This window comes from Etheostoma spectabile, chromosome 10 (genome assembly GCF_008692095.1).
Source record: "Etheostoma spectabile isolate EspeVRDwgs_2016 chromosome 10, UIUC_Espe_1.0, whole genome shotgun sequence".
NCBI classification, from domain to species: Eukaryota; Metazoa; Chordata; class Actinopteri; order Perciformes; family Percidae; genus Etheostoma; species Etheostoma spectabile.
Genome location: NC_045742.1, coordinates 11590554 through 11614437, shown reverse-complemented (window position 1 = coordinate 11614437; position 23884 = coordinate 11590554). Strand labels below are relative to the sequence as shown.

Sequence of the window (23884 nt, the reverse complement as noted above, 5' to 3'; positions counted from 1 at the left end):
TCTGTGATGCAGCAGAGCAGCAAACTGTAGCAGCTTGCAGTGTTTCTTTCACAGAAACGGACTGCGGTCAAGTTCACTGTCCATCACTCTTATCAACGTATTGACCATGGAGATGCAAGATATATGCACTAGTCCAGAACACAGGACCTTGTTACTGTATTAACTTTCTTGCTCCCGCCCCCAGAAACATCCGACCAATAACAGGAGTGGATATTCTTGCGTGATTTGTAATGATGCATTTTGGTACGCTTGGAAGTTTACAAACTCACCAACTGATTCGGACCACAGCAAACAATCTACAGGTGTGAACACACCCATGATGTTTGCCGTACTAAAATAGAGGACACAATAAGCTAGGCTGGTAATTTGCTTTTTATCCCGACAAGGAAAGGGGGATCAGATAGCCAAGAGTCACAGTTCGCTAGTGTAGTAGTAGTGTAGTCTTAATGATTCAGCATTGATAATTATGTTCGTACTTTTAAAAGTAAGTTGTAAGTTTATATTTTGGGAATAACTGTAGTGCCAGGATATTCACATTTTTACACATATTTACGTTAATGCAACCATCTGACTGATTTGGCTGATTTGTATCGCTTACATTAGAATGCTTTTTGTTTCTTTGGTGTTAAACTACTGACTGTTGTTTCAAGTCATCTTAGATATGGGCTTTTTCTCGTCTTCCTAGCAGACCTTCTAAATCTCAGTCGGACAGGATGGGAAGCATCAGTGAGCTGCAATCTTCAGGTCTCTCCACAGATTTTCAAAGGGGTTTAAATCCAGGCTTTGGCTGGGCTTCTCAAGAACATACAGAGACAAAGCCACTCCACTGTTGTCTTGGGTGTGTGATCTGGTTTATTGTACCACCAACTTCTGGAGTTTTGTGCACACTGTTTTTGTCTTCCCAGTCATGACCATCTTCTCTGATGCTGGTTGCATTGCAATAAAAACAATGAATACTAAAGATAAAGAGGGCATTCCTTTAACAATATTACAATTTAGGTACTGTCTACATATATGCAATGTCCTACTTTATAAATTGCAATACACTTTGAATGCTGCACATTTATGAGCCTCTTACAACACCTTATTAACTCCCACTATTAAACGGCAAATGGAATTCCTACTGAGAATATTAATAAGTACCTAAATCAGATTGTCATTCAATTACTTCTAAGGGAAAATGAGAAAGGTTGACTACAAATCTAAGAATGGAAAACTTCACTGAGTGTGAAATAGATTAGTATTATTTATTTTTTTAAAGGTTGAGATGGTCTGATGTTGGTGTTATTGGTAGTCGTCATTGTGACACACACAATTTCCAATTGGCTGCTATCAAAGCAGTAATGAAAGCTGCTAATACAGAGAGCCAAACCAGAGAGTTAAACTATAACTGAAATTAAAAAGAAGTGGTCAGATATAAAAATTGAAAAGGTCAGGGGTCATGGGTGATATTGCGGCTCACTTCCTGCACTTTGATTTTTTACTGCACTACTGTTCCTTCACTCTCTCTAATCCACTTTCTCCAAAAGATTTAAACATTAGCCAGCAAGGTCACCTGTTGAATGAACAAAACAACAATTTCTAAAAAATTATTGAGTGTACTAATATGTCACAGTGAAGCTCTAATAAGCATGCATTAGATGCTGTTATTGAATCAAATAACCTATACAATAGTAAAGGGTTGCTACTAGGATTTATAATGTATAAAAGACAAAAGTAAAGCTACTATGAGAAAATCACGGAATTAAGATTATAACAAAGGTTATAGCTGCACCTTGCTGAAGTATTACAAATTCAGTTTAGAGGTCTATATGGCCCAGTGTTGCCACAAAGACTACATTTTTGATGTGTACACTTTGCTGATAAGAAACCTATTGGAACATAGCACTGAAAGTGCAGTCTGTTATTTTACATGTTTGTCTATTTGATGAAAATAGTAAATGAATATGTTGTATTTTAGATTGACATTTGGCGTAAAATTGAAAAAAAATATGGCACAATCATTTAGAAAGAGTTATTAAAACCATACGTCTTCCGGAAAAACCCCAAAGGTTGCCAAGCAAGCAGACGATATTCTGAATAATATTCTAGGTCAAGCAGGCAGCACTACATTGGACTTAAAAGTGAGGTAAGCGATGTTAACCCTTGTGTTTTCCTTGGGTCAAATTGACCCGTTTTCCTATATTAAATGTTCTTTTTAACTACCCAAAATAACATGAGATCCACACAACGCTCTTTGGCAGTACAATCTCTACTTTCCTTAATTGGGCGTCTTATTCAATTTAATATTTATTTGGAAAAAACTGAAGTGGTTTTGAAATAATTTTGAGAGTGACATTCCAGTCTGGATATACATCAACATCCATTCCTTTCATTTTAGTCTAAATAATTCCTAATTTGCTTTTCTAACTCAAACATTAGGTATAATTTTCTATAAATGAAGTTATAAAAAGGGACAAAAACACAATATTAAAAGGTAAAAACATTGATAAAAAGCATCAACAAAAGTGTTGATTTTCAATTTTGACGGGAAGACAACACAAGGGTTAATCCATTACACTTTTTGTCAAATTCGCCAAATATATCCTCATGGTCACCTAGCTCTCTATTTTTTGTGTCCGCTGAAAAAAAATATGGTGTTCCTATACAGCCTTGACTATAAATGGAAAAACAAAAATGGAAAACAAACAGAAAGGTGCACAAGAGCCACACAACACTATTTCTATCATCAGCAACAGGTGTCGCGTGCAACCAAGACATGTTATTAAGTTATTAACAAGAAGAGTTGGCAGAGAAAAGGACTGAAGAGTACAAATTAAAAAAATATGTATGACCAGGAAAGAGAGAAGAGCCTTGTTAACATCGGTGAGGTGCAACAACAACGCTGCAGCAACCTCTGAACTGATGAGGGCTCTCTTCCTGATGGACAAGTGAGTAAATAACGTCTTGCTGTTTCACTGTTTTCAATAGGTCAGTTTGTACGTTAATTTTAATTTAACTAGTTTAAACATTGTTTATACCATCATAACTATTATAAATAGACTTAATCATTTATGTTTCTAATATTATATTAAGACAGAGAAATGGGCACATTATGAAGTTACTAAAACAGTGGCAACAACTAACTGGTTTATGTGATGGGCCTCAACATTAGATAAACCTGTTAACCTTTACAGAACCTTAAAAATTAAATAAAAACAACAAAAAGTTCAATGGAATGAACAATACTATAGTGCTCTTGATCTAGTCGCTGGCTTTTTGCTAGCACAGCACAGCTGCTCTAGCAAGTCACTTTCAAAATGTTCCTAAGACTTTTACTGTGGTTTTACTCATCATCCCATCTGTTGTCAATTTTTGAAATAGAGAGTCAACACGTCAGATGTAAAATAAATGATGGAGCGATTGCTTTAGTGCAAAGTACCAACTTCAAATGTAAAATTTGAGTTTCTTTTAAAGACAAACATTTAAAAAAAAAAAAAAAAAAAGAACATTTATGCATGGCACAGAAGTACTTAAGAGCGTGGTTTGAATTACATCAATTCTTTCTCAAGCTTCTGCAGCTGCTTTAGTAAGATACCCTCCCCGGACTGGCACGAGGAAATATCTTCTCAACCCCATGATTCCCTGCAACTGCATTGAAACCAAAAGACAAATGATCTCTTTTGTGTTCCACCACATCCAGAAAGGCATTTTGTCTACGTAATACAGAGCCAAGTACTGCTATGAGTTTAAATGGGAAATGGGCACTGCTTTATTATGCTGCAGTGCCTTGAAATGAATGTGGATAATAGATAGATTCACAACGGTATTAATATCCTCAGAGTTCATCTTTTTTTTCTCCCCTCATTCTCCATTTTCTCTCTCACAGGCTCCAAAGTACTTTGCCCTTGGCTATGCCTTATACTAAATAGATTTATGAGAACATTTGTGTCATATTTCCTCTTTTCCCGGATAGTCAAGACAGATTGTCAGTGCACCACTGATTGAGTGGAATCACCACACAGACTTAGTTCCCATTGTCAGGCCCCACATATTCATCTCTGGGGGGGATTTAACAAGGAAAATTGGCCAATGACACGTCTCTCCAGGCTTTGCCGCTGCTATTAAGATGAGGTCAGGGGTATGAAAATAGTGGATTATATGACTACATTTCAAATGGTTATAGTCTCTAATAGTAAATTTATGAACGAAAGCATATACAGTATATGAATTGTTCATGTAAATTTCAAGAGCAGCTTCTTAAAATGAATAAACCAACACCAGTTTCATTGAAACTCCCTGGAGGAAAAAAATCTGTATATCTGTATATCTGTCTGGATATCTGTTTTTGCAAATAAACCCTTCATACATGCAGTACACACAGTATATGTTCAGTATTATTTTCACTTTTATTCAGTGGTGTATTTTACTTGAATAGTCAGGAAGATTCAAAGAAAATACTGGTGTATGTTGAAGACTACTCTGTTGGCAGGCAGATGAGGCGAGGGAAGTTGTTGGGAAATGCCTTTGCATTGTTATGACCTAATCAGTGACATCCATCTATACATCCATCACCATGGCACTCACATTATTATTAAACTAGCTCACATGAGATATTGAAAGAGCACCTATGGCTGGGACTCATTGGAGGTATAATTGGTAAATTCTCACAAAATTATGTGGTTCTCTATTTTTACTTAACATACTACTAATATAAAAAATAACACCTCGGCGCCATGTTCTTTTTTTAGGAAGACTGGTGAAATAAACCATTAAAAATGCTAAAAGGTAGTGAAATGGGAGCTAATCTGGAAATGACAGACCTTTAGTAAGAGTTGGAGTTTGTGTATGCTCAGTGAATATAAAAAAACATATAGTTTTTAAAAACAAACACAATAAAAGGAATGTTGAATGAAGCAGCAAAATCAGGATAAAAAGAAGCAATCGATATATGGTACATGCAGTATACTGCAGTTTGCTTCTACATACCATAATGCAACTGATGCTTATGATACTGATATGCAAATTAAGGATTTAATGTCCTGTATATCTTTACAAACTCCAGTGGGCAGCGGTGACTAGGGTGCACCCACCATGTCATTTTTTAAGGAAGGAAATAAGATAATTTAAAAAAAATCCAATTCATATTCAATGAGGAGGCCTGAGCCCCTTTCAGCCAACCAGATCTCCTTACTTTGAAAAACGCAGTCAAGAACAGATCCTTGTCTGTTATTCAGGTTGAAATTATTTTACCAGCATTATTCAATCACTGCCTTAAGAAGAAAAAATAGAACAGCATTTTCCTCACTTTTAATGACTTAAGGCCATGTCAGACCAACCACTTGTATGATTGTTTTTCTTAATAAAACGTGTTGAATGGAGAACAGTTAATTTTGAAATATATTAATCTTATCTTTGTTCGGGATTTTGTCAAAGGTGCTTCATAACCCAAGGTTAAAACATTTAAATCATTAAAATCCACTTATAAACTTATGATGTATTTGTATGCTTAATAAAGAACCTAGACACAGCTTTCCATGGTTGTAAAGGGAATGAATTTTACTGCGGCTAATGTTTTTTTTCTCCAATTTTTGTTGACTTGAAGAATAAAAATTAAACAAGAAAGTGCTCAGAGACCATACATCTCCACAAAGGCTGCACAGTTATCAAACTGTTTTATTAAGGGACATATATAAGAAGTTTTAAATTGCTTGTGGGTCTGGATTTTCATTACAATATACACAAAGAAAATCACGTAGTGATAAATTAGTGTTAAACCCATGATTAACGGATATGCAGTACAAGAGTTGTCACAGAAGCAATGTTCTTTGTCAATGGCAACAGTAGTGGTCCTATATGCACTCAAAAAATAATTTGCCTTTGGCCAAACATTTTAACTAATTTTATTATGATTGTTTAGGTATTTTTTACTTTTTAATTACATTTTGTAAAAGATATGTTCCTAATAACCTCCTTGATGGAGGTAATCAAAATAGAAAAGCATTGTCACAAGAAAACCAGATCAAAGAAAGTATAGGAAAAGTGCTGCTCTACATTGCTTTGAGCAGGACCTCATTGCATTCATTTGACAAGCACTTTGTCAAAATAAACCTATAACAAAGGAGTATTACGATGTTATGGATCCAAGATAGTTACAAAAAAAATCCCCAACATTTTTACTTTTTAGCAGAACACGCCTCCACTAGCACTGCAGCAAAGAGTTGCTTGATTGCATGCAAATTATTGTGAAGTAAAGTTCACATCCAGTAAACAAGTAGTCATTCTCATTTTGTAATTTCATGACTGCACTGATGTTGGCAGGGTTTTAAAAGTGGCTAGCAAGCTTTTTGTAGCTCACTATGGTATAAACATTGCGGGATATGGGGTGAAGATCTCTGTCTTGGAGAAACTGGGCCCTGAATGAGGGAAGCTCTGATGCAGCCAATCAAGGCAGGAAAAATTATGATTTCCTAGGGAAATTATCGAGGCCTGATTGCACTTATCAATGAGGTACATTGATTGTACAACTTCCAACCATTGGATATGGCCATTTGATTGCATTTGAATCCCCAACATCACTGTTAGCGTCCATTTAAGCCTCGAGACAATTAACAATCAGAAATCAGATTTATTACCCAAGTAGGCACAACAATGATGATTTGTTAAATTCTATTTTTCTATTTCTTGAAAAGATGAAAGTTTTACCGTCAACAGTTCTACTTCTTGTCTTGTATGTTGCATTTTGGTTTTGATGTACAGTAACTGTATTGTGTTGGTATATTATTTATTTTATGTAGTCCAACTGTAAACATAAGTTGTAGTATGTACTGTGTTTATTATAATACAAAGCCTTGGAAGGTTGGTTGTTGCAATGGTAAGAGGTAATTGGTTCACAAATAATAAATACAGAGTTTTCAAACTGTGGCCATACTAATAAATAGTAAAAAACAGAAACTTTGATTGGGTAAAAAAAAAGTCAGTCAAGCAGTTTTTAAGTGTACAGTGTTAAGCAGGAATGGAAGCTTTGTTTAATTGTCTCTAGCCAGTTCACCTTATGGGAGACTAAAAGCTTGTAAAGGATCTGAAGATAGTTGTAAATAATTCAAAGATTTTCTACTGTTTCTACAGGCAGTACATGCTTTTCAAAGACATGGGGCCAGAACGTAGTTCCTTTGAGCCTTAAAGTAAATCCAATAAAATAGATTTTTAGAGGCTTGTCAGCAGAGATTTTAACCTTTGTTTTCATTTCAACATGCTAAGGACACTGTAAAATATATAAAGTATGAAGTTTCTTAATGGTAAAAAAGGAAAAAGATTTGGATTGGATTTTTTTTTTAAATCAAATTATTTTGATTTGCACTTTCAATATCTGAAAATGCAAATGAGTCTCTTTTACTGTTACAGTATCAAATTGAAAACCCTGTTTAAGTGTATGTAAGGATCAATGAAACAAGAAGAAGCATGTTGTGCCCAAAGTAAACTTTTTTTTTGCATTTTTCCTTTAAGAAATATTTCACCCTCGATATGAATAATATCAAAATGTGTTTTTCTCGCATGGCCCCACACTGAACAAAAAAATCCCAAAAGTAGAATAATAGAGACAATTCAGCAAGACTTTAACTGGCATATTTTTGAATAATTAATTTCCATGAAATGACAAAGTTGATATAATTCAAAATGTGTGAATATAGACATCTAGATATATAGCGTATGAAGACTATTCAGTCCACTTACACAATGGCTGGCAGCCTCAGTCAAGTGCATAATTAGTTGAATTAGATTAAATAACCAATTACGAGACTAACAAAGTAAATAAGCCTGCAGGGATTCCACCAAATGCTTTAGAATAGAATTAGAGTGGAATTAGTTTATTGACAGGCTGAATGACAGTGTGGTCAAACAAACAACTCTATTCCTGTCACAAAGAGAGAGTGCTAGCTGTCATCAATGAATGAAATAGATAAGTAAAGGGTGAAAATGTGTTAAAAAGGAACTAAAATAAATAAATTATTATACTGCAATGCATTAATGGATATATTTTGGTAGTTGCATCGCCCAGGGTCGTTCTAGGACTTGAGTAGATTCAGGGCTTAGTCCGGACCCATTTAAATGAACTGAATGCAATGCAAAACAGCGATTGGCTTGCCCAGCTTGTTAATATACAGTATATGATAATTTTAGTCCCAGTTTGTAGATGCTATTTAGATGGCACCTTTATTTGGCTAAGGTTTTGTTTCCAGATTTGTTTGGTGACTCATGATGTGGGGGGTCAGGGGTTCCACCCCCATCATTTTTTTTTAGCATTAAGCACTTTATTACCTGCCTTCTGGTGAATATGTATGCACTTAGTTCTACCTTTCTCTAAATCAATTTATGCTTAAAATATCTTTATATAAAAGGAAACATAATATATTGCAGTAAGTATGTCAGGCATTCTGTGTTGCTTTCAACTATTTATTCTCCTCTAGATCGAGTTTTCTAATTATATCTGTGTCAGCACGCTTGTAGGCATAATTTACTCTTCCCTCTTCTTTTGCATTTTTTGTTGAAGAAGTAACCTCCTTAAATGTGCATAAGACACTTATCTCATCAATGATACATTGCTCATTAATGAATTAATACACCCATCATGTTCAAAACTTCACATCTGTGTTCTCTGAAATTTGGAGGAGTTGTGATATTTTGAGAAAAATAGAGTTATAATAGGCTATAACAAGGATACAGTCACAACATTTTAGAAAATAATCTACCTGCACCATAGTCTGCTGTGCATTATGTAATTGCTCTGCTGATCCGGTAGATCTCAGAATATCTGACAGACTCAGAGCCCCGTTTGAGACTGTGAGACTCTCTGAAGGAGACAAAGTTCAGGGAAGTGGCTGTACACGGCTCTACATCAGAGGTGGAAAACCGAAACTATGGCCGAAATACACAGAGCACAAACGCAAAACATCTGCCGCGGCATGTCAACAGCAGAGCACGTCCATTGTAAACTTGAAGCTGCACAGACCATAGAAGCCGAGCAGATCATCTTTATTTTTACAGCGAGAGTGGACACTAAAGCGACGCACAGGTCTGCTCCAGAGCTCCGTGTGTTTGAGTCTGAACCATAGACTGTACACATCACGTCACGGTAACGTTAAACTCCATTAGTATTGCCCTAAACTAAACTAAACTTTGTGTTGATGCCAACAATGTATTAAATTTGGCTTTGATTTCTCAAAAAATTACACCTTTCACAGCTTTCCTTACTAAGAGACAGTTAATAGGTGATAGCCTATAGCTGCCCGTTTTATTAGCCTAAGAAAAACAAAACAAAGTTACACTTCTACCATGAGTTCTAGTACAATGGAGTAAAGCAACTTTTGATTTTAGGGGTTTACACAGACTATTGTCCAGTTTCATATTTGTTAGTCAACTTTTCAAAATAGCTTCGGGGCTACAATCAAAACATGTGGGGCTGAAGCCCCGGCAAAATCGGCTGACACCACGTGTGGCATCACCCACAGTAAAGACTGTAGCATTTTAAAGCTGTATTAATTACTAGATGATGTTGGCGCTTTTATAATGTACCTGTAAGAACCATGATATGTGATGGTCTTAATACATAAAAACATAGAAACATACCTTTGCTGGCGCTCTCAACATGTTCCAGTTCCTCTGGAAACCTCAAAATCTCTTGGTGAGACTCTTCACACTTTTCAGCAAGGAAATTGAGAAGTGTTGTATTCTGACTGGTGGATTTAGTGTCTCGGAGCTAAAAAAGAAAACGAGAAAAGAATTGAAAAAAAGAAAATTAATCAACCCAGATTATTAAACTCATTTACTTGTCACACATTTTCACACAGCATGGCAACAACCATGGTTCCAAGAACCAAGTACAGGTTCATGCCTTCTTAGGGGTACAGCACAAGGCCACCAAGATAATAAAGAACTGCATGTAAAAGGCTCCAGTTAACTGCTCTGTCAATCTCCAGTATCAACATAAGGAACTGAAAAGAGGCACAGTACATTAGAAGGAGATACAATGCAAATGCATTGTGAGAGCTAACATACTTTTGCATATAATTTCAAATGGCAAATAACTAAAAACACACACACACAGTGTACAGTACATACACACAAAATGATAGTGCACCCATGAGAATAAACTGTGTCACAAGAACGTTTTAATGAAAGTACTGTACTGTTTTTGACTAGTATGTGTGTGTGTTCATACACAGAAGCCAGAATCTCCACATCAGTGCATAGGAAACTTGTTCCATATTCATTCCCCACCGTGATTGCCATGCTGTTCGAATGGCATGCTGGGAAAACTAATTAGCTCAACCCACCTCTGTGTACTCATACTGATAATATCCATGCTGTAAACAGCCTGCAGTTGCAGCTACAAGCAACAAGCCCACACATGTGCGCATGCAAATACATGTGTGTACATGCATGCACGCACAAACGCACACACACAAACACACACACACACACACACACACACACACACGCGCACACATCTAGGCAATAGTGAGATGAAACAATTACAGGCAGCCAGAGGCATACCAACACAAAAATACACATACTTTCATTAGATGAGGATCAATCATTTGTTCACGTTGAGTAATCACAATTTAATTTCATGGATTTTAAATTTATTGATTGTTGAACCTCAAACTGTCATTACCAGCCAAAAAGGTGCATCTCTGGTATGCAGATTTTATCTTTTAACTAATATTACTAATATGTAATAAAGAGAGGGTAACCTTAGAGAAGAAAAAATAATTCAAGGATATGTAGGATGTTTAGAAACATTAACAATACTGAAATAATATTTCTAAATAATGAGGTAACATATAGTATATCTTTTGAGATTTTTTAACTTTTTTTTTCTTTAGCCTGAACTAATTTATTGCACACACAGGAGAGGAGCATGGGTGCACTGTGAGGTTTTACTGAGTGCAGTGGATGTGAGTGGAGAATCCATGTGGTTTCAGGTAATAAGGCAGTCATTAAAATTACCTTATGAAACTGGAATCATATTGTGCATTGTGAGGTGAATATCATTGAAATTATAAGACTGGACCAAGTCCACAGAGCATGCATATTCGCTGTTTGATGACATATGTGTTTTATTGGAACATTGAAACATGAGGGGTTTCATGGTTTCAACAACTTGGCCACTTCCTTAAAGTGTGAGTCTTAAAAGTCAGAAATTGACCTGTTGAATACTGTAACACTATTAACAAAAAAGACAAAATTCTAACTGCTACAGTCTGGAAACATTGGAATATGTAACAAACACATAATGCCATGTTATATCTATTGTATTTGAGACACTTGAGATGGGCATTACACATTTAGGTGAAACATAAGAAAATGTTACAAGGAGTTCATAAAGCAGTAGGAAGTTGACTTTACTTTTAAATATAGTATGTTGACATAAAAAGAGCTGCTGTTGGTAACACATTCTGCTAAGGTCCTCTGTAAGGGCAGAGGAAATCCTACATAAAACTCAAGGTGCTGATGTTTTTTTTCACGCTTTTTTTCTTCAGGAATTTCAGTCAATGCAGCCTTACGGTATCGTGAGAACTGTGCCAGGGGCTGTAGAGTATCTGTGCAGAGTTTGTAGTGAGCAGGTCAATGTCAAAGTCCAGGGTCATTTTTAATCCTAGTCCATCCCTTGCCCTGGCCACTTCAAGTTTGTTCTAAAGTTTGTTCTTTTTTTTTTTTTAACACTACCCATATAAAATGCCTTTATATGGCTGACATTTTTACACAAGCTGCTGGTGTCTAAGACCATTATGTTTTAATAGTGGCACTGGAGTTTATATAAATGCTACTCCTTCAAACTAATCTGTTCATTTCAAATAGAGGGGGAAATGCTGCTTTATTACTGTGTTGCTGAAAGCAAATTCTGAACAGTGATATCATTCAATCTTTTCTGACATAAATTGCCTTGAGGTAGCATTATTTCAAATCACTCACTAGTTAGTACGATACATTCCAAATTTATTCAGCGTTTCAGTGGCAAGGTATCTTACAAGCAACCACTTTACTATCCAAATCAAAAATAATAATTAAGTTATAACAGAGGCAGTGGCGATGGGAATATTGAATCCTCACACTAGAAGAAGGATTGTTGCCCCTCGGTTGCTGAATTTAACTTCTGCAGATGGAGCTTCAGCACCGAGCAAACAAGTTGTATACTTGTTCATATAGTAACACATTATACTCCATTAGAGGAAGTACTGTATGCTCTGTCAACAGAAAAGACTACGAGGTCACTGCTGATAATGAGTTATGTGAATACAATGAGCATGCGATTTAAGTTCACATGTGCTATGGCCATGACTTTTATAATAACACTGGTAATAATAACAGTAAGTTCAGCTGTGAATAAAAACATTTTTTGAAAGCAGCACACAAGGTCACACTAATGTTGGGTAGATGACTCCCTGTTAACCAAGTCAAGTGCATAATAGGTATTCTGTTCAACTTAACATGAGCACAAATCATTGCCATGTGGTCTTTAATTATTAAGCAGAGCCTAAGTGTTTTTTCCCTCAGTGAAATGGGGATAAAACCCAAGAGAAACAATATCTCTTTGTTTTTGAGTCATGCAGCAGATGGTTTTTATCCATTTACCCAATATGTTTCATTATGGAAACAGTCTCTTCTATATATCATAATTACCGTGTTTATCGTTATGCATTTTAAGAGTTTTCTTTCAATGCAGGTAATCTTAGAATTTTAAAATAAACTTTCCCATCATGACATTTTCTCCCATTTTTAACACTAAACTATAGTGACATTTAAGCGGCTTTTCTTGTAAAGTTAGAGCGGACATTCAGCTTGCAAAATATATGTGACCAGGCTGGCTACCAGGAGATTTGGGTGTCCTTGGCAGGACGCAAGGCTGTAGAGGAGGGTAGAAGGTGGGTCAGCCTATGCCCTTCCTCTTGCTGCTCATTCCCATTGTCAACCTTCTCCTCCCTGATGAGCCCATTAGGTACCCTAGACCTGCCACCCAGGGGGCCATTTACTTGATTGACTAAAGTGAGAAAGCAGACTTTTTTTCTTGTCCATCTATATTGGCCCAATCAGCCCCCTGAGGCATTACCAGGCTCTACACTGACACTCCACAATGATTCAGTCAGCTTGCAGGAATACGGAAGCATAGTGGATTCACCATACTAAAGCCCTTTTCACACCTGCAAGATTGCTGGCTTTAAACATGTGTGTAAGGCGGTGGCTTTTAGCATTCACACTGAGGTCTCCCATATGAAAAAAAAACATGTTGGGCATTTTCACATGACATGACTGATTCATTTGACAAGATAATTTAGGATTGATTCTTTTTTTCTCTACTTATAATGCAGCATTGAGTTTGAGACACCAAAAAGAAAAGTGATATACAATCTCACATAGGCTGCCTTAAAGATGGATATGCACCTTATTTTGGTTGTTTATCCCCTCAGCTTGATTGCCAAGCTTAGGAAATGCTGGGTGGAGTCATGCCCCCTCTTCATTGAAGCATCCCCACAAGTTCTCAAAGCCCTCTGTAGGCTAACCGCAGTCAGTCTTATCATCAATGAGATAAGACACTGAACACTGTTGCCTATGCTACACAGCACAACAGTCTCAAAGCTACTTTATAGGGAACAGACAACATAGTAATTTTTTGGCTCTCAATTAAATTTGCTGACATGCTGTTGATTTTGTAGATATACCTGTCTAGCTTGATCTTAATTCTGCAAGCAACTGGCTGATAGTCAAATTTCTTAAAGTGTCCAAATATGTGTATAGTCAAAGTACTTTTATTGGTCTCCCTAAGGAGAAATTTGTTTTGGACATTGAGTAACTTACTTAGCTGCAGGAGTTACAGACACAACGACAAGTACAGGGTTAACTGAGGACATATACGTATACTACATTGCAGAAAATCATCGTCTGATAAATTTGGCAAATCCTGATACCACATCAGTATATCACTTTCAAGACTCAATTCACGTCGTCTGGTCTGGTTTTTTGCCTTACAAATGTTTTTTAAAACCTACGCCATTTGTAAAAATGTGGCTTGACTGAAAAATATGTCACCTTACACAAATGAATATGAATATAAAATATGAACTTTTGTACTAAAACTTACTACTAGCTTTGTCTACAGCGGGGCTGATTAAGGACTCTTCTCCTACATTAGACGTAAGTTTTAGTGTGTGCCTGTGCGTGTGTGTGGGGCCGAACGGGTCTGCTACAAGAGCTTGGCTGTGCTTGGTAAGCTGTGTGTGCATAGCTGCCAGTCCTCTGTTTCACCACATCTTTGAATGGTGTGATTTTTCCTGGCAGTGGACACAGATGCTGCCCTTTTCTAATTCCAGTTTCACACCTCATCATCTTTCTGGTATTTGTTGTATTGAAAAAATTTTCATTTGATACTGTAGATTTTTAGAAGACCTAGTGTCTTTGAAGTACTTTACTTCAAGTACTTTGAAAGAGACCTCAATAAATGCAGTGTTTTACAATGCTGTTGTCTGTGTTTTGCCAGTGTCCTCTTTTCATACCGGGGACATTATCAGTTATGAATTAGTTTTTCAATGCAAGAAAAAATGGATGTGTGGTGTGAAATCATGTAAAAAGTGTGAATGGCTTGAGTCTCACGGTCAATCCGTAAGAGTTGGCGACGCTTAACATGCGCCAGTATTTTTGTGAAGAGCTCAAATATCATATGCACTAACATGCATATGCAGAGGGTATTTTGAGCAACACTAGAACATAGAAGTGGGTGTTGCAACACTTATTCTGAGAGGTTTCTCGGTGATCTACTGTGGCTTGGTTTGAACCTCAATTGTATGTCGCTTTAGACAAATATTATTAAATGTCAGTTTACCTTACAGAATATTTGGAAGCAGTGACAATCATTTTTGCCTTTTACTTTTTAAGTTAATGTCAATTTCATGTTTCCGACATTTTCACAACATGGTGTTTATCTCTGTGGTGTGTGATGGTGGTGTGTTACCTTGCAGAGGAAGTTGATGTTGAAACCAAATGTCTGGGCATTCCTTGAGCCGGCATTCATGTAATTACCAACCAGCAATACCAACTCCAGAAGTTTGCTTAAACTTTCACTCTTCTTCACCTCCTCGCAGGCAAACGTCACATTCATGATGTCTGGCCGGATGTTATTCACCTGCTCCTCAAACGTCAGCTTGAACAGAATGTTGTTCAGACGTGGTCGTAGGAGTTTTACTGAACTCATCTGAAGGTTTGAATGACAAAAAAAAGAAACAATGGGTAGGAGTTTGTATTGTATATTAACAAGGACAAATAACAGTTGTGTAGTTTCTGAAAGCACATGTTCAGCTTATTGAAAGGCCCATACTCTGCCTTCCATACACATATTCTTTTTGAGAGTCAAACTACTGCTCCATGTAATACTGACACCATTGAAACGTTAGTGAAACAAGAGCAATGTGCCACCACACTTTTAGTGCTATATCAGGTCTTTATTTTAAAGAGCAACACTTGCTAACACTACAAGTTGTGTCTCAATTGACAAAGAAATGTACATCTATCTACAAAAAAATATATCTGTATAAAGGCACAAAATGCTTTGTAAATGTGAATATTATGGTTCTCAAGCCTGTATTCTGGTCTTCACAATCTCTCTCAGTTATTTGGAAACTAATTTAGAATGTGAATTCCTACAATTACTTTTCATAACCTGATAAAACAAAAACACAAAAGAAATTCTATGAAGTACCACCACCTCACGACCATCACTGTCATGTTGAATCTCCAGTGTAATTTCTGCTGTGACTAGTTTTAATGAACTGAACGTTAACTGCCCTCTTTAGCAAATGGGATTAACCTCTTTCCTGCCTCCCTCCAGACTCAAATGGATAAAGGAATCTAAACAGATTTGTCATTAATAATATAACAGCCTCAATCAATACTTGTGGGCTTGGGAGTGAAATCACTGGAGCCAGAAAAAAATGAGAGAAAAAAATAGTTATTAAAACAAATAGGGTTTTGGCTGTAAGATATGTGGCAAAGCAGCAAACACAGACAAATTTTACAGATTGCTGCATAATCTGGTGCTTCAAGGCAACCTTCAGATCCAGCCCATAATGTTTCATTACTGCTTAAATTTATTCATGTGTATGGACAAGTTGTCTGTCAAACAACCACCCCCCACCTCACTTCCGTGCAAACAGGCATTTACACATGCATGCACACACACTCCTACCGTCTCCCTCACTTGAATTGATTTGTGTAGAATAAGGCGAAATCACAATGAAAGTGAGCATGTTGGTGACAGCTCTGGCAGAGTAAAGCTTGAACATGGCTTATTTCCCAGGGGAACTAAATAGCTTAGCATTGAGGAGCTACTTCATCAGCGGGGAACTATGTGATCACACAATTGGTGAGACCATGAGGGAGACTGCCACCCTCCTGCTTCATTAAATCTTCTATAAGACATAGGAAAAACAAAACTTCAACGAGTGAAGAAAATAGCAAGGGAGATGTAACACATCTGCATCCCTTGGGTCTAATTGAACATTTCTTTTTTGAAACTGTGTAATGTACCTCTATGATCTTGTTGTAAAGTAAAGTTCAAAGCTAACACTACCTTTTACAGTTGCATAAAGTGCTGGGTATTCACTTGGCAAATGGATGGCAAGAGCAGTTAATTAAAAAGTAATTACAGCTGTAACTAAGTGAAAAGGTCAGCTTGAATGGCTTGATGATGTACTTCCCTTCCTATACAACTGATTTACAATACAAGTCTGCCTTATCAGTCACCCTAGGTGGCATTCCGGGTAGGTCAAGTTGCAGTGCATAGCTGACACACCCCAAGATTGGAGTCTAAAAATGTGTGAAACACAAGTTGCTGAATAAAAAACATGTTGACATGACAGAAGAAAACACAATTTTATTAAAAACCACAAATTTGTCAATAGATAAGGTCAAATAGCTGATTGGGCCTTAAATGTTTACCTGGTTAAATTCCAGCTGCAATTACTCGCTAAACATTAATATTTGTTGAGTAAAGAGGTTGTTATTTTGATGACTGAAAAAATAATACTTTGTAAAGGCTACACTCAAAGTTTAAAATATTTTTCCACAGTATTATTTTTTTTCTGCAAGAGATAAAACTTTGGCTGGTCATTGTAAAGTAATTAGAGGATTGGGATCCATCACCGATCTGTGTTGACTGCAGTGGCATGTTTTTCAAAGAACGTTATTACAGACATGATTCTTAGCCTTAGGGTGTGATTTTATTATGAGAAAACATTGACAGTTGGTAGGAAAATATGGCATTCACTGAGTTCTTGTTGCTGGATCCTAATCAACTACGATTGAAATGTTCTGAGAAAGAGTCAAAAATGCTCTTTTTTTAACTCTGCCATTTAGAAGTTTAAGTTAAAAAAGTGTAACTTTTTATTAAATATGCCCTTTATATGTTAGACGTTTTAATTAAACATTACTGCAACTCTTGGGAATGTATCCCTCTAAATTATAAATTTCTTAATTTCCTGGTGCCTTGCTAAACCACTGTCCAAATCCAGCAGACCCCCACAAAAAAATAGTGTATGAAACAATGATGAAGGAAGACAGACAAAATGGTTAAAGTGCAGTGTGACTCTGTGTGAGTTATAGAGATACAGAGAGTGAGCAATAAAGAAAAAAAAATTGAATTTCTCAACTGTGCATGCTTTCAAGTGTTTTACTATAGGAGACCGAGAGTATGATTGTGTATACTGTGTGTTCTCTTGGGACGATCCAGTAGTCACCAGGAAATTATACTTACCACAATGCCAAACTGCTCTGACTCCACTAGCTCTTCATATTCACCCTTTAGTTCCGCTAGCGAATTCAGCTCTTTCTGCTCTGGCAGGTTCTTTATCAGGTTCTAGAAATGGGAGAGTACACACAAACACAGACACGTACGTACGCGCGCACACACACACACACACACACACACACACACACAAAGACAAAGAGAGAGAGAGAGAGAGATGTTAATAAGAATCTCATTTTCTGTCTATGTCAGGATAAATTTCACCTCAACTTACCCAATCAGCTAATAGTTTGAAAGATGACTTTTTATAGACATACAGTTTATTCATATAAGCAACAGTTCAAGCACTGACATAGGATGGACTTTTGTAGAACCATAAAAGAACAAGTACTTGCATGTAAGTCGTGTCACACATATGTAAACGAATACAGATTATATGGAAAACTTCCTTTGGATTCTGACACTGTCAAAGAAAAACATTTTTATCCCATATTTTGCTTTATTATACCAGATTTTAGTCATAGAGGTTTGCTGTAGTAGAAGGATAAGTAGATAAGGTCAGGTCACTGCTCACAGTTGGCTTTTTACTGTGACAGTGGTGGCCCTTAGCCAATTACTGAACATGTCAGGGACCTTCAGATAACTGACCTTTTACTGCATAATCCACATCACCGTACAATTGTCTTAAAAGTACATGCAACGGGTATGCCATTATTTTGCTACTTATCTGTTAATTTTCCTTTGCAGAAGTAGCAACAACAAAAAAGCTGCTGGTGAGGTTGAAGATTAAAATGGAGATGCGAAAGATAATGGGAGGGGCTGTGTTTTTCTGTAAATGTTAATTGTTTGTGTGAAGGTCAGCAAAGTTAATAAAATTGACCACAGTGACTTTTTCTTCTGTTCTCAGGGGAGAAGAAGAAGAGGAAGAGGTGCCCTTTTTCAGGTCTTCACAAAACTTCCCTTCTCATTAGCTCCCCAAATTTAGTCAGTGGAAGCAGACTGGCGCAGGGTCACGTGGCCAGATGGGAGCCCAGACAGTAAAAACAGAGAGTAGACACTGCTGCTGGGCAACGGGCCTGGCTGACCACTCTATAGACACTAGCACCACGGCCAGTGTCTACTGCCCACTAATAATGACATCTCTGTCCTTGCCCCAGGGAATGCAGCAATATAAAACCTAAGCCATAATGCAGGCCTGGCATTCCTGTTTGGGAGAGAGCCATTATATCAAATGTTGCTTGCTTTAGCTGAAGCTCCAATTAGGGTCTGCAGCAAGCAATGGTGCCATGATAATGAAGGCTTTTGATCATATCAGCAGAGGCAGAAAGGATTGTTGATGACAAAAAAACATATTTGTGTAATTGGATTTGTAAGGATGAAGTTAAATGATGACTGGGTATATGGTTTTCCTTTTTGTGTCTCCTTTTGGTTGAGAGCAATGAATATACTGAATTCAGCACAAAGCTAATGTTGCTAATTACTCACTCTGACCTTTTGTAAAGACACTCTTACTGATGCTGTTTTATATAAGTCATGACTATTTCATAAAAAAAGGCAAAATATTGTTTTATTATTATTTGTGTTCAGGTATGTAGGTTTTAGTTAGAGTTTTAAATTTAACTGTTGACGGAATGCATGTTAACATGTTCCTGAAAACCTCACCAGACTGGATCATTTGCTTTTTATGTAGTGATAAAGGTCTAGAGGTGTAGAATCTAGGGGCGATCTTTAGGCAAAAATGGAATATAATATGTATAACCATGTTTTCATTAGTGGATAATAATATTAAAAAAAATAAAAGTTTAGTTTTTGTTACCTTAGAATAAGCCGTTTATATCTAGACACGGAGTGGGTTTGCTATTTTGCAGTGTCATGTTTCTACAGTAGCCTAGAACGTACAAACCAAACACTGGCTCTAGTGAGGGGTTTTAACATTTTTTTTGCATCAACCACCGTAGTTCTCCTACACTCTTGACACATGGGAGAAGATTCAGTTTGTTCAGTGAGATGCAACTAAATCCTACAAACTGAACCTTTAAGTTTAAAATGTGTAGTATCAGCTACGTCAAATATAAAGGTTGATCCTATTCAGAGTAAGGTCTATATGAGTATAACCATAATAAAACTCCTAGTGACCAAACAAAAATGGGCCAGTCTATGTGCATTACGTTGCCTATCAAATGTTTTTCTTGAAGGGACATCAGTAGCTGGATTAGCAACAAAGTTCTCCTTGAGAATGTATCGTTGGTTCTAAGTGGAACGTCATCAGGACAAGAGCAAACCATTCATCCATTACAATAGTTATTGTTAATACTGTGGCAAATCCGATTAGTTAGGCTGTCCTTCTCTGGCAATGCTTCCTCAGCAAAGATGAACAATAAGTGGAATATTTTCACCCTTGGAAAGTAAGTCTTTTACATTGCTTTTCCATTTTAGTTGAGCCTGGTTCAGCAAAAGTGTTCTTGGCAGAGCGTGCTGAATGTATTTTAGCACATTTCTAACAGCTGGAACACAGCGCATGATGTGCATAGCATAGCATAGCATAGATGTGTATAGCAGCGTAGCACAGCTATTTTTATGTCCACAGTTTTCCCCATTCATCCTGTCTCTTTCTATCAGAAAGAAAGAGAGAGAGAGAGAGAGAGAGACACGTGACCTGCACATACATGTCCGGTACGCGCATGATCAGGCACGTATCTATGCTACGCAACACTTAAGGCAGTTCTATGCTTCTGTGTCAACTCCACGCCATAGCTACAACATCACTGTTAAGGCGTTGTGACCCTTTTGGAGTTCTGCTATTTACCTACTGCATTTTCCGGACTATAAATGACACTTTTTTTCATAGTTTGGCTGGTCCTGTGATTTATAGTCAGGTGCAACTTATATATCAAAATATAAATAATTTAACATGGCTTAAAATGTTGCTGCTCCCAACAGTAGGCTGCTCGAAACACTGACTCTCAACACACAGGACGAGTTGACCAATTGCAGTCCTTGCGTTCTGCAAGGTGCGAGGTGAACGTCGAGCCATGGCGGAAGGCTTGGAGAGGGGTTTGCGGCAACGAAGAGGGGTCTGCGGGGGTGCCCATTGATTTGACGCAGAAGCATTTATCCGCCTTTACGCTTGCGGTGTGTTCTAGCTGTAATAATATATGTTTCTGTTTTCAGTAAAACTGTGCTTTTGATGCTGAACAGTAATTTGTCAGCATGCAGAAAACCATGATGACATCTACAAACATTCATACACACAAATCTAATTCCACTCACTGGATTCGCCATTTCCAAAGTCGCCTTTGTAATTACATTAGGAATGGATTGAAAGTTTTGAGAGAGGTGAAATTAAAACATTTTAAAATGCTACCGTTAAACACATCTGAAAAACACAGACAGAAGACTAGGTAATGGAAAATCGAATCCACCTTGTGCTTGTCATTTCATGTGTCTGTCATCTTGTTAATTATTAGAGACCCCATAGAGCACAATTGACACACAGGCAGCACCATATGTGTGGCAATGTGGGAGACTGGGTGATGATGCTGGGCCAGACTCCTCACCACACGCCACCAGACACACACAGCAGTCTAGGAGAGATTACTGGAAGTATGCTAGCAACACTACACATTCATTTACTGCCTTGGGAGAAGATGAAGGCGCTACTTATCAGTACAGGAGCCAAGAAACACCATCCACCAACAAAGCAAACTGCAACAGCAACATTTGGTTGTTCAGGTTAAAATCGGGTTCATTCTGCATAGTATTTTTTTGCCAAAACTTAAAACTATAATTGTAGGCTGAATTGGTGAAAAAAGTGAATATATATGTACAATAATTGGTAAATGGATGCGGCACATTTGCTGGAAAACACAAATACATGTTATGGTAAATTTGTTGATGCAAGTATCCCTGCCCTTACAGATTTTGTTGTGAATACAATTCTGTGATTAACAAGCAACTTCTTCACAGGTTTAGTTAAGTCAAACATGTGTGTACACTATGTCAACAAACAGAAAATATGTCCAAGAATAATATGACTTAATGTGTCAACAGAAACTGAAAATGTAACTTGTGTAACTAAAGTGCATGGATATCTTACCAGTATTATGCTCTGTTCTAAGGGTATTTTTGCTCCCAGGTTCTGTGCACGGCAGTTGCTCTCCTACAGCCAAACCATAGTTATGGTCTTCATTTCTGAATTTATTCTTCCTCTGCTGACTGTCACAGTTCAAAAAGATTTTTAAAGCTCCAGTAGTGTATACTTTATGCATATTGTTATCTAGCTCCCAAAACCTACCTTTTGTAAATTCCTGGTTGGATCATTAAAATATGTATTTAGCTGTCAATCAACCACATGCTCAATAGACAGCTCAGAATCAATTCATCTTTGTCAGTGAAAGCAAGCAGTCCAATAACACATGCCCAAGCACAAATAATTTGCATCAGTGTGAAAATATGTACACAATATGCTTGCCTGTAAACGTGTTAACGATTCAATTTTAAAGAATAACCATAACATTAATGTATAGATAATTGTTTTTTTGGTTATCATATTCTAAAACAGGCTATCACTACAAACTATACTCAATCAATGTGTTATAGATTTACTGTCAGCAGGTCAACTCAAGGACTCAGACAACCTCGCAACACTGTTACTGGGGTTTTCCCCTCACTTTAACTTGGAATTGTGCAATTTTGGTATATATACTGTACAGAAAAAATACTGAAAAATACTCAATACTAATAAAATAATTCCACTACTGCTATCCAGGCAGTAAAAGGTGTACTTGAGGAATGCAAGCCGTTGTGAGGGTAAAGGAGAGTGTAAAAGTAATGAGATACAGGTTACGGTTCACTAAACATTTGTAGAATATGACAGTATCTGTAGGGCTTTCACTTCCATTCTTTGATCTCTGCTGCTGTCAACTAGCTTCCAGTGAATCAAGTGGAGTTTCAAAGCACCTGTGAACCATTGCCAAGTTAATACAGTTTAAAAGGGGAGTGCAAGGCACGTATTAGGCACACACGTAACCATACAGTTTACACCACTGCATGCTGTTAAAACAGCAGGTGCTAATGTAGTGCAAATGAAAAATGGTTTGATATTGAGAATACAACGAATGTCAATAAAAGTGTGTACTATTCCACTCAAATTATAATGCTCCAAAAATGTGCATTAAGTCAAATCTTGTTGTGTGGAGCTGAACATGTAAAATGTACCACACCTACTCTACAACACCTACCTTGTGAAATATAATTAGAGCACAGAGAAGCTTATTCCCAACAGTATTGCCAACATGATGAAGAAAAAAAACAAGAAAACTTTAGATTTAGTCTAAGACATGTCAATCGATAAAGCTTTTCTCAGAGCAATAACGTCCTTATTAAACTGGGTTAAATAAAGGAGAAAAGAGAGAGAATCACCTGAAGCCTACAAGATGATCTGAGTAAACTGTTTTCCTCTTTGCTAGGCATATGGGAGGTCTACAACAAAGACACAAGAGCAGCCATGTTTGCTATGTGCTTGACAGATGTGATTTTTCTAATTTTAATTGATTTCCTCCTCAATTTTGGGAGACAGAGAACCATGTGGTATTCTGCCCATGCTTTGTGATGAGAATCAACATCTCGGTGCCATGACACCCCAGCAGGCTCCCTATCAGGCTCATGGCAAATCAGTAAAGACTTCAGTTTGAATCAATAACAAAGTAATAGACAGACAACAAGACAAGAAACTTAAATTCCAAAACCAACACTTGACAGTTCCAAAAAAAGACATTATGTAGAATTCCAAAAGATTTTTTTCAAACTAAGCTTAAGAGTCAAAAGATAAAAAAGTACTTTGCACAATAGGTTGGGGGTGTAGACAGCATCCATCTTAAACAAAAGGTTACAACCACATAGCTGGAAACTACTGAATATGTGAAACAAAGACTATCAAGTTGTTGTTTTTTACGAGAATGGTGACAGTTTTGACACATAATTAAAAAAAAAAAAAAGTTAATTAATATAAGCAGACTCCTTTAACATTTAACCTCAACATTAGAGGATAACTTACATTATGCATCCTGATATCCTGATGTTCCCTTGGGCTTTGGAATTAAAATAGCCCCA

The 23884-nt window shown here is 37.0% G+C and overlaps 1 protein-coding gene across 5 annotated transcripts in view; it reads right to left on the bottom strand.

Moving 5' to 3' along the window:
• diaph2 (diaphanous-related formin 2) overlaps nucleotides 1-23884 on the bottom strand; it is a 411623-nt gene that overhangs the window by 132553 nt on the left and 255186 nt on the right. For all 5 annotated transcript variants that reach the window (XM_032527793.1, XM_032527796.1, XM_032527797.1 and 2 more), the window contains 3 exons: nucleotides 17783-17884; nucleotides 14987-15226; nucleotides 9607-9736 (listed from right to left, as the gene is read on the bottom strand). In XM_032527793.1, the coding sequence (XP_032383684.1) occupies nucleotides 9607-9736; nucleotides 14987-15226; nucleotides 17783-17884 (472 nt within the window). The remainder of the gene's footprint in view (nucleotides 1-9606; nucleotides 9737-14986; nucleotides 15227-17782; nucleotides 17885-23884) is intronic.